Consider the following 12,067-nt stretch of genomic DNA (forward strand, 5'->3'; position numbering starts at 1 on the left):
TTATGGTCCAACTCTCACATCCATACATGACTACTGGAAAAACCATAGCTTTGACTACAGGGACCTTTGCAAAGTGATGTCTCTGCTTTTTAATATGCTGTCTAGGTTGGTCACAGCTTTTCTTCCAAGGAGCAAGCATCTTTTAATTTCATGGCTTCAGTCACCATCTGCAGAGATTCTGGAGCCCAGGAAAATAAAGTCTGTCACTGTTTGCATTTTTTCCACATCTGTCTGCCATGAAGTGATGGGACCAGATGCCATGATCTTAGTGTTTTGAATGTTGAGTTTTAAGCCAGCCTTTTCACTCTCCTTCTTCACCTTCATCAAGAGCCTCTTTAGTTCTTCTTCACTTTCTGCCGTAAGGATGGTGTCATTCATATATCTGACGTTACTGATATTTCTCCCGGCAATCTTGATTCCAGCTTGCAATTCATCCAGCCTGGCATTTAGCATGATGTAGTCTGTATATAAGTTAAATAAGCAGGGTGACAATACACAGCCTTGATGTACTCCTTTCCCAATTTAGAACCAGTCTGTTCCATGTCTGGCTCTAACTGTTGCTTCTTTACCTGCATACGGATTTCTCAGGAGGCAGGTAAGGTGGTCTGGTAGTCCCATCTCTTGAAGAATCTTCCACAGTTTGTTGTGATCCACACAGTCAAAGGCTGTAGTCAATGAAGCAGAAGTACATGTTTTTTTGGAATTCCCTTGCTTTTTCTATGATCCAACAGATGCTGGCAATTTGATCTCGGGTTCTTCTGCCTTTTCTAAATCCACCCTGAATATATGGAATTTCTTGGGTCATACAGTGTTGAAGGCTAGCTGGAAGGATCTGGAGTTCTACCTTGCCAGTGTGTGAGATGAGTGCAACTGTGCAGTAGTTTGTACATTCTTTGGCATTGCCCTTCTTTGGGATTGGAATGAAAACTGACCTTTTCCAGTCCTGTGGCCGCTGCTGAGTTTTCCAAATTTGCTGGCATACTGAGTGCAGCACTTTCACAGCATCATCTTTTAGGATCTGAAATAGCTCAACTGGAATTCCATCACCTCCACTAGCTTGTTCGTAGTGATGTTTCCTAAGGCCCACTGGACTTCACACTGCAGGATGTCTGGCTCTAGGTGAATGAATGATCACACCATCGCAGTTTGGTACAGTTCTTCTATGTATTCTTGCCACCTCTTCTTAATATCTTCTGCTTCTGTTAGGTCCCTACCATTTCTGTCCTTTATTGTGCTCATCTTTGCATGAAGTGTTCCCTTGATAGCTCTGATTTTCTTGAAGTGATCTCTAGTCATTTCCATTGTATTGTTTTCCTCTATTTCTTTCCAGTGTTCACTGAGGAAGGCTTTCTTATCTCTCCTTGCTATTCTTTGGAACTTGGCATTCAGATGAGTATATCTTTCCTTTTCTCCTTTGCTTTTCACTTTTCTTCTGTCAGCTATCTGTAAGGCCTCCTCAGACAACTATTTCACCTTCTGACCATAGTTCTTCAGGTACTCTGTCTATTCAGAAGTAAAAGTCCTGCTAAAATTCATGTATCTTCTTCTAAACCATGTTTTTAAAAACATAACTTTTCAGAATATATGGTGATCCACAGACAACACCGATTATTTTATTTTGTTTCTAACATTTGTAAGTAGTATCACATTTAACTTTTGTGACTTGCTTTTTCTGAACACAGCGTTTCCAGGAGTTACCTCTGTGGACACAGGTAGACCCGGTCTGTCCACTCTGCCTGCGTAACATTAATGAACTGCACTGAGACACCACCGCAGTATTTATCATCCATTCCTCTGCAGTCTGATCATTTGTTTCTAGATTTTTCCCATTAAAAATTTAGCTGAAATAAAAATGCTTGCACGTGCGTCCTTTTGTGTAAGTGCAAGGCTCACTCTGCAGAGTTACATATCTCTTTAATTGCTGTTCCTAGGGTTTGTTCATTTCCAACTTCACAAAATCTTGCCAAAAAACTACACATCCCTCTACAGTGTATTAGGGTTTCTCTTCCCCACAGCCGTGTTAATGATTGGTAGTATCAAACTTTAGATATATTTGCACAATTCAAGTGTGTGAAACAGCATCTCATTATTTGAGGATGAGCCTCTTTTTACAGTTTTGTTAGACGAACGTGCCTTCTCTCTTCTGTCACGTTTCTATTTCTAGGTCTTTACATAAATCTGCTCCTTTCCCATGCTCACCCATAAAGCCATGCACTACAGAACTCTGAATTTCACATTCAGTCTTTCAATAAAACAAAATCTCCTTTACAATTATGATTTTCAAGTTGGCATAAGCCTTTAGAAAAATGATGATATACAGTATCTTTAATAAAAGCATCCAATGTGCTAAAATTTCATACAGCTTTATCCAGCAAAAAAGGTAACTTCTTTAAAAAAAAAAAAATAATAATAACACTTTTACTGGGCTGTAACTCACATACCATACCATAAAATTTGCCCTTCTAAAATGGACAATTAATTGGTCTTTCGTACATTCACAAAACTATGTGTCCATCACCACTATCTAATTCTAGAACATTTTCATCACCTTAAAAAGGAACTCCGTAGCCATCAGTAGTTGCACACGCACACCCTTCTCTGATGCCGGAACGCAGTCTAGTCCAACTTCAGTGCCCTTGAAAAGTCACGGTCTGTGCACAAATCAGAGCAGTCCTACCTAACAACATATGAATACTGTAAGTTTCTTTGAGATACAATTATATTTGCCAAAAACTCAGTTCACTATTATACAGACACACAGTATGCAGTTCACTGTTCTTTCTCTTTAAAAAAATGCTGCTGGTAATCTGGCCATGAGTACTTAGGGGTGAGCTGGATGTAGTACCCTTCATTAGGCACTGCAATGGTACGTGCCTCACTGGAATGAAACAGATGACAGATTTTAGGGCACATGTTCTATCTCTTTTACCAAATGAGGTTCAGTTCAGTTGCTCAGTCGTGTCCGACTCTGCGACCCCATGTATCGCAGCACGCCAGGCCTCCCTGTTCATCACCATCTCCCGGAGTTCACTCAGACTCACGTCCATCGAGTCCGTGATGCCATCCAGCCATCTCATCCTTGGTCGTCCCCTTCTCCTCCTGCCCCCAATCCCTCTCAGCATCAGAGTCTTTTCCAATGAGTCAACTCTTCACATGAGGTGGCCAAAGTACTGGAGTTTCAGCTTTAGCATCATTCCTTCCAAAGAAATCCCAGGGTTGATCTCCTTCAGAATGGACTGGTTGGATCTCCTTGCAGTCCAAGGGACTCTCAAGAGTCTTCTCCAACACCACAGTTCAAAAGCATCAATTCTTCGGCACTCAGCCTTCTTCACAGTCCAACTCTCACATCCATACGTGACCACAGGAAATACCATAGCCTTGACTAGACGGACTTTAGTCGGCAAAGTAATGTCCCTGCTTTTGAATATGCTATCTAGGTTGGTCATAACTTTTCTTCCAAGGAGTAAGGGTCTTTTAATTTCACGGCTGCAGTCACCATCTGCAGTGATTCTGGAGCCCAAAACAATAAAGTCTGACACTGTTTCCACTGTTTCCCCATCTATTTCCCATGAAGTGATGGGACCGGATGCCACGATCTTCATTTTCTGAATGTTGAGCTTTAGGCCAACTTTTTCGCTCTCCTCTTTCACTTTCATAGCCTTTAACAAATAGGGAGCCTAAAGAGCCTGAGTGCCACCAATCTACTGGTTAAAACACCAGAATTTTGTTTTGCAACTATTTTCACAGGACGTTAATGGATGTCCACCAATCTTTCAGATAACCTGAAAGCAAATACAGTCACTGGACAGCTCACTAGTACCTCAGAGAAAGCTACAATGTCTAATGGAAAACAAAAGGTGTAATAAGGAAACCTGAGCTCCGTATGTGACACCAGGGGCCCAGCTTACAAACAGGGCTGTCATAACTTTGGTATCCTTAGCTTTCCTGGTGCCAAATTCTCCTGCAAAACTGCCTCGGGATGTAAGTGGAGTGTTTCCAACTCTCAAAGCAATGAATTTTCCAGCTTTACCTCCGGCTTAAGTACATACACTCCAGGCACAAACATAATACAAAGAGAATGGCATAAGAAATTAGCCTTGCAACTCAAGTAAAACACAGTAAAGCAGAACCCAAAAGGCTCTTTAAAGGGGATCATACAATGATGACTGCAGAGCTTTTCACAGAAAGTGCACAGGAAGCAACTGCTTATCTACATTTTTCACCTGCACAGTGGTGAAAAATACAGTATGTAATTATTGGTTATCTGTAGTATTTTATAAGTTCATACTACTTTATAACCACAATTTTGGAAATATTCCATCATAATAATAGAGTGCGACAGATTAAAACTTATTTTCCTTCGAGGCATTCAGATTCAGGATGGCTGAGTAGATAAAGAGACTGTCTCAAAACCTTGTCAAAATGTGGTAGAACTGCTGAATTTTAGGGTATGAAGAAAGCTTCAGGATTCAGTGATTTCAGATGATGAAGAAACTAAAGCTCATAAGAGTCATTAGCAATTTGCTCGGTGCCACCAGATGAATTAATGGCAAAGCCAGGAGGAGAACCCAAACCTCCTGACTCCCAACTCTGCCATTTCCATACATCCATGTTCCTTTCCTGCAAATACATGATGAAATATGTATGGAAGATTCTGCGCTATTTGATTCAGCACACTATCTTGCCTTCTAAAATGCCAAATCTCCTCTCACATTAGCTTACCACCCACCTCCAAAAAAAGTTACAGCAAAATGCAGAGCAGCTACCATTTCTGCCAAAGAAAGAAAGAGTAGATCAAAAAGAGGGGGTAAAGTGGTACACTGGAATTAAGGTGAGCATAGCAGGGTTGTGAGAACAGCAAATGAACAAATAAGGATGGGAAGACTCTGTTTAGGCCTCAACATTACTGAACAAGAGGGCTCCATGATGTAACTTGTTCTAGATATCTGAAAATGGTGATTACCTTAACCTTTAATTTTTAAAGTTTTATCAAAACGCATAGACTAGAAGTATAAAAAAGGCAATAGTCAGTGGGATGGTGTGACCAGAATAATATTTTTAAATCATCTTCAGGGAATTCCCTGGTGGTCCAGGGGTTAGGACTCTACACTGGTCGGTGAACTAAAATCCCAGAGGCTGCGCTGCATGGCAAAAAAAAAAAAAGAAATTAAACCATCATTCATATAGTGGAAAGGAGATACAGAATTGAATGGGGGTAGAACATGAGAAGAAATAGGGAGTGCAATTAGGAGGCTACTGGAGATGTCTAAGAGAAATGAAGGTGGGTTAGCCAAGGTCAGTAGTGGAGTAAATAGATATCTCTGGGATGCAAGGATAGCTTATTTAACTTATAGGCAGAGTACATCATAAGAAATACTGGGCTGGATGAAGCACAAGCTGGAATCAAGATTGCTGGGAGAAATATCAATAACCTTAGATATGCAGATGACACCACCCTTATGGCAGAAAGTGAAGAGGAACTAAAGAGCCTCTTGATGAAAGTGAAAGACAGTAAAAAAGTTGGCTTAAAACCCAACATTCAGAAAACTAAGATCATGGCAACTGGTCCCATCACTTCATGGGAAATAGATGGGCAAACAGTGGAAACACTGACAGACTTTATTTTGGGGGGTGCTCCAAAATCACTGCAGATGGTGACTGCAGCCATGAAATTAAAAGACCCTTACTCCTTGGAAGGAAAGTTATGACCAACCTAGACAGCATATTCAAAAGCAGAGACATTACTTTGCCAACAAAGGTCCATCTAGTCAAGGCTATGGTTTTTCCAGTGGTCATGTATGGATGTAAGAGTTGGACTGTGTAGAAAGCTGAGTGCCGAAGAACTGATGCTTTTGAACTGTGGTGTTGGAGAAGACTCCTGAGAGTTCCTTGGTCTGCAAGGAGATCCAACCAGTCCATCCTAAAGGAAGTCCTGAATATTCATTGTAAGAATTGATGCTGAAGCTGAAACTCCAATACTTTGGCCACCTGATGTGAAGAACTGACTCATTTGAAAAGACCCTGATGCTGGGAAAGATTGAGGGCAGGAGGAGAAGGGGATGACAGAGGATGAGATGGTTGGATGGCATCACCGACTCAATGGACATGAGTTTGAGTAAACTCTGGGAAATGGCAATGGACAGGGAGGCTTGACGTGCTGCGATTCATGGGGTCGCAAAGGGTCAGACACGACTGAGCGACTGAACTGAACTGAAGGATAGTTCCACATACACAAATCAATTAATATGACACATAGCATTTTTTAAAACTTAATAAAAACCACATGATCCTCTCAACAGATGCAGAAAAAGCATTTGATAAAATCCAACACTCTTTCATGATTAAAAAAAATGTTCAACAAACTAGGAATAAATGGAAATTACTTTAACATAAGGAAAGCCATACAGAAAAAGTCCACAGCGAACATCATACGCAACAGTGAACAACTGAAACTGAATACTGAGATCAGGAACGAGGCAGGGATGCCCGCTCTCACCATTTCTACTTGACAGAGCACCAGAAGTCCCAGGCAAAGCAACTGGGCAAGAAAAAAAAAAAATAAAAGGCATCCGAGTCAGAAACTAAGAAGTAAAACTGAACCTGTTAGCAGGTAACATGTTTTTATATACAGACAACCCTATGGACCCCACCAAACCCCCAAACTATCAGAACTAATAAATACAGTAAAGCTGCAGGGTACCAAATTAATGTACACTAGTAAACAAAATACCTAAAAAGGAAATTAAGAATCCCATTTTTACATCAGCATCAGAAAGAACGAAACACTAAGAAACAAAACTGAGGAAGTGAAAGACTATAAAACACTGACGACAGAAATTAAAGACACAAACAAATGGAAAGACATCTCATGTTCATGGATTGGAAGCCTTAATATTGTTTAAATGTCAATACTACCCAAAGAGATCACATATTCAATGCAATCCCTATCAAAGTCTCAATGGCATTTTTTATAGAAAGAGAAAAAACCATTCTAAAATTCATACGGAACCACAAAAAAACAACAAATAGCTAGTTTTTAATATCAATTAAAAGGTGATCTATACATACAATGGGTTATGTCAAGCTTAAAAAAGAAAGAAACTCCCTGTAATACGCAGCAACGCAGATGAACCCTGAAGACACTCTACTAAGTGTAATAAGCCAGCCACAGAAGCACGAAGAACACATGATCCCACTTATATGTGGTATGAAGACTGTCAACCTCATAGACTAGAAAGGTGCTTACTAGAGACTAGGGAGAACGTTAAAGTGGAAGGTGCCAAGCAAAACAGTTCTGTGTGCAAGAGGAATAAGTTCTAAAGATCTGCATACAACACCGTGCAAATAGATAACACTGTTCTGTACACTCTAAAAATCTGTTACAGGGTATATCTCACTTTAAGTGTTCTTACATAATAATTAAAAAAAAATTTTAAGACATAGACATAATTGGGAAATATTTTAAACCTTGGGTTACAATCTCATGACTTTATATCCTATAGCAGTATCTTTCATATTGCAATCTGTAACACAAAGGTCACAAAATCAGCTTAATAGACCAAGGTCAGCATTTTAAACTAAATAAGATAGACACTATCAGACTGTACCACATGTAGTAAGAGTATTATTCCATGAAACTGTGGTTTCAGATATCCATATACTAATTGTATAACTGGATTCTAATATAAAATATGTCTCCAACTATGAGTCATAGTCCAAAAGAATTTTGTGTAACATTCCTTAGGAAATTGAGAATACTTATCTCCCCTAAAATCTTTGTCAAAGTTCTACATTAGGCTCAAGTGAAACAAGCTACAACAAGTTCAAGTACATACCTAATATAAACATATTCATCTGCCAAAAAAATACATCATTTGGTCTTTTAAAAAAGAAAGAACAGCACAAGCAATATTCAAGCATCATTGGAATGTCAGGCACAACTCATGTTGTTTCTACTAACCATGGAGATACACAGATTACTAAAGGAACATAATGCTGATTTTCTTTAGCCACTAAACCATTCTAACCACTCAACCGCTCCTAACTTTAGGGATTAAACACCACCAATGCACATTCATAATGGCAATGCTTTCAGATTTTTCAGGAAAATATCTTACTCTCCCAAATAATATGCCTACTTCTCCTTGAAGGATTCAGAGATAATATACTACAGCTCTGAAAAGTTCTTTTCAGAAAACTTCCTGCCTTAAGCAATGACCGTTTGTAAATAACTGAGGGCAAAAGTAAAACATTATCTACCAATTCGACAAGTCTGTAGGTTCAATTAGCTCACGTGCTCCACAGCACCACTATGGCCGCTTTGGGCGGGACTTCCCTGTTCTGGACTGCTATCCTGAACCCTGACCAAACCCCAGTGCTGCATCTCCTCCCCTCAACAGGCACTGGGACAGCCAAACGCACGCCCATACTCTTCCACACGCCCTCTGCAGACAGGATGCCTTTCCAACTGAGAACCACCGAAAAATACCAATGATTCTCCTTAGTTAAGCGTGGTGGCCGTACAATGAACTGTGGTCTCCAACCCAGGGCAGAAACGTTGGGCAGCTATCAGTGCCTTGAATTTAAACATTTCCAATGGAAGCATTAAGATCAGGTGGTCTGAAGTAGCAAGAATATCTACCACTTTTCTTCTAGTGCTAGGCAGTTCCTGGCTGTTATTTTCAAAGTGGGATACAGCAAATGCAGACATTTAAGGGAGGGGTGGGAAGAAGGTTAACATATGGATTCTATAAGTATTCGAACTTAAAAGAATCTATTCAATACATTTCCCCCAAGTTTCATGAAGAAAAGGGTGAGACAGAATGACAAAAGATTCTAAGATTATTTGCTCCGACCAAGTCTACAGGTGCATTTATATGTTCATGTGTGTGTGTGTGTGTGTGTGTGCTTGGACCAAGTCTACAGGTGCATTTATATGTATATGTGTGTGTGTGTGCAGTGCTCAGACTTAAGAGAAAAGTCACTGAATCATATGTGACAAGTCTTATCAGACTGAGAAGAATATATAATACTTACTAAACGCCTGTGCCCAGAAACCATGCCAAATGCTCATTTAACACCTGCAGCAAGCTTATAGGAGGGGAAACTGAGGTACAAGAAGGTTATATAACTTGTTCAAGACCATCTAGTGATTAAGTGGCTGAGACAGGATTCAGATCCAGATCAACTCCAGGGCCCTCACTGAGAGCTGTATCATTTCAAGGCACTAATAACACTGGAGGAAGGGATTTTAAGAGCAGGAAAGAATTTATCTGAAAACTATGAAAAATGTTGACTACACTAAAGTTAGCTATGAAAAGGTTATCAGCAAAAATGCCTATGACCCAAGAAAAATTAAATTTTCATCCCAAGGCTCTTAAGCAATCATATTTAAACTCTGCACTTAAAAGTTCACATTACAAAGACGCTCAAATCAAATGAACTCTGAACTCGCACATAATACTGTTTTAAACATTGTTAGCCTGTTTAGTGTGGCTTAGAGGCATTTTTGTTCTAAAAACAAATCTTTACTTATTTGGCTGCACCAGGTCCCAGTTGCAGCTCATGGGATCTTTCAGTTGCAGCATGTGGGATCTAGTTCCCTGACCAGGGATCAAACCAGGGATGCCTGCATTGGGAGCTCAGAGTCTTAGCCACTGGACAACCAGGGAAGTCCCAAGAGGCATTTCTATTTTAACAACTACATGATACTTCATTACTTCAAGATATATAAAAGGAAATTATTATTATTACCCTAATAGATTATACACTGCAAAGGGGAAAAGGCAAATTTATAATGGATAAATCTAGCACACGAAAACTTAACCAAGAGTGAGATTTAACATCACTGATAATGAAACTAACATCATGGGCCTCCTGATGTTAAGCACTGAGAAAGACAAAACATCCTGCCTACCCTATCTACCCTGGAGTTATTCAAGAAGGAACAGATAAATTCAAATAGGGGATATTATGCAAAGTCACTGGGTTTCCAAAATGCTGTTGTCATGGAAAACACCTCCCCCTTCCTAAAAGAGAGCTAAGGGACTAGTATGGAGTAAGATATATGACGCCAACTCTTTGGAAAAGACCCTGATGCTGGGAAAGATCGAAGGCAATGGAGAAAGAGAAGAGGGTGGCAGAGGATGACATGGTTAGATAGCATCACCGACACAATGGACATGAATCTAAGCAAACTGGGAAATAGTGGAGGACAGAGGAGTCTGGTGTGCTGCAGCCCACGGGGTCACAAAGAGTCAGACACGACTTAGTGACTAAACAACAAATATGACACACAAACGCAATGTATTTCTTGACTGAATTCTGGATTTCAACATTTTTAAAATGATCTGTGAAGAACAGTATTAGAACAACTGGGGAAATACACAATGCGGACTCTAAGTTAGATAATGATAATACGTCAATACTGTCTACTTAATGTGAACATTACCTAAAGGACTAAGATAGAATAACAGAACCATTCTTCACGGAAAAAGGAAGGAGCAATGAATCAAGAAGCAGAAGTCAGAGAGTAAGACAGGAATTCAGGCCACTGCGACTTAAACCCCGATCTTCCTTTTCGTATAACCTTCGCACAAGCATGCTGCTGACACACTTCAACACCGCATCTCTGAAGTAAAAGCCCAGCGTGCAGAAAGGTGAGTGCCCGCTCACTCACCAGTATCTATTAAATGTGTGTGTGTGTCAGACTCCACGGCCGTGATACACATAAAAATAAGATTCTGGAATCAGTGCCCAGGTTTGAATCCTAGCTTTACCAAATCCCCACTCCACTACATGCTATTTGTGTAACTTTCGGCAAATTACTAAATGTCTTAGTGCTTTGATACCCTCATTTTTAAAGGGAAGATAACAGTACTTACTTTAAAGAGCTGCTGTGAAGAGTAAATGCCACAATACTTGTGAAATGCTAGAATACTGCCTGGCATATACTAAACAACCCAGTAGAGAATAGCTAGCTGCTCTGTTATTATTAGGCACTGGAGATACAAAGTCAAAGAAGATACATATATAAAAGGGGTGTGTGTGTGGGTGTGGGGGTAAAAGTGTCAAATGCCTCAGAGGGGTCCTTCCCCAACATATATAAAAGGGGTGTGTGTGTGTGTGTCGGTATGTGTGTGTCTGTCTGTGTGTCTGTCTGTGTGTCTGTGTGTGTCTGTGTCTGTCTGTGTGTCTGTCTGTCTGTGTGTGTCTGTCTGTCTGTGTGTGTGTCTGTGTGTGTGTCTGTGTGTCTGTCTGTGTGTCTGTCTGTGTGTCTGTGTGTGTGTGTGTCTGTCTGTGTCTGTCTCTGTCTGTGTGCGTGTGTGTATAAAAGTGTCAAATGCCTCAGAGGGGTCCTTCCCCCACACAGTGCCTGGCACACAGAAGGTGCTCAACAAATACCTGATGAGCCAACTACCATGAAGAAGGAAATATTCACTGATTGGGGACTTCCCTGGTGGCCCAGGGGCTTAGAGTCTGCGCTTCCAAGGCAAAGGTTTCATCCCTAGTCAGGGAACTAATCCCACAAACCACAAGAGTTTGTATGCTGCAATTAAAGATCTTGCCTGCCACAACTAAGACCCATCGCAGCCAAATATTTTTTAATTAAAAAAAATAAAGGACTCACTGATTTGGCAATATGGAAAAAATAGTGACTAGTGACTTCAGTGAGACCACAGGGTACCTAAATGCAAATTCAAGAAAGACGTATTCTTCGGGTGGGCACATAGATTGATAAGCAGGGCTCAGGCTGGACTTCAGCATCCCTCCCCACTAAAACACACGTAACACCCTCAGGACTGGCACAATGTGCAGTGAACAACTGCAGCTGGTTAAAAAGTGAACAGAGTTATGGAAGTGACAGCAACAAGTACAGACTCTATTCCTTCATAACCTGTCCGAGAAGGGAGACGCAGAGGCCTCTGGTATGGGGAAATTTCTCCAGTTTTAAAAGTTGTGAGAGAATGGTCTTAAAATGACAAAAAGATGGTTAAATTTGACATACAACAAGAAAATAATACAAAAATAAAAGGGGGAAAGAACACATGCGATAGAATGCTAGGAA

The 12,067-nt window shown here is 40.4% G+C and overlaps 1 protein-coding gene across 2 annotated transcripts in view; it reads right to left on the reverse strand.

The window, feature by feature from the left end:
* The window catches only part of MRTFA (myocardin related transcription factor A), a 166,464-nt gene extending 155,101 nt beyond the window's left edge, over window positions 1–11,363 (reverse strand). For both annotated transcript variants that reach the window (XM_060413573.1, XM_042247770.2), the window contains exon 1: window positions 2,549–11,363. In XM_060413573.1, coding sequence (XP_060269556.1) covers window positions 2,549–2,572 — 24 coding nt within the window. In that variant the 5' untranslated portion in view covers window positions 2,573–11,363. The remainder of the gene's footprint in view (window positions 1–2,548) is intronic.
* Between the last annotated feature and the right edge of the window lie 704 nt (window positions 11,364–12,067).

Source organism: Ovis aries, chromosome 3 (assembly GCF_016772045.2).
Source record: "Ovis aries strain OAR_USU_Benz2616 breed Rambouillet chromosome 3, ARS-UI_Ramb_v3.0, whole genome shotgun sequence".
Lineage (NCBI taxonomy): Eukaryota > Metazoa > Chordata > Mammalia > Artiodactyla > Bovidae > Ovis > Ovis aries.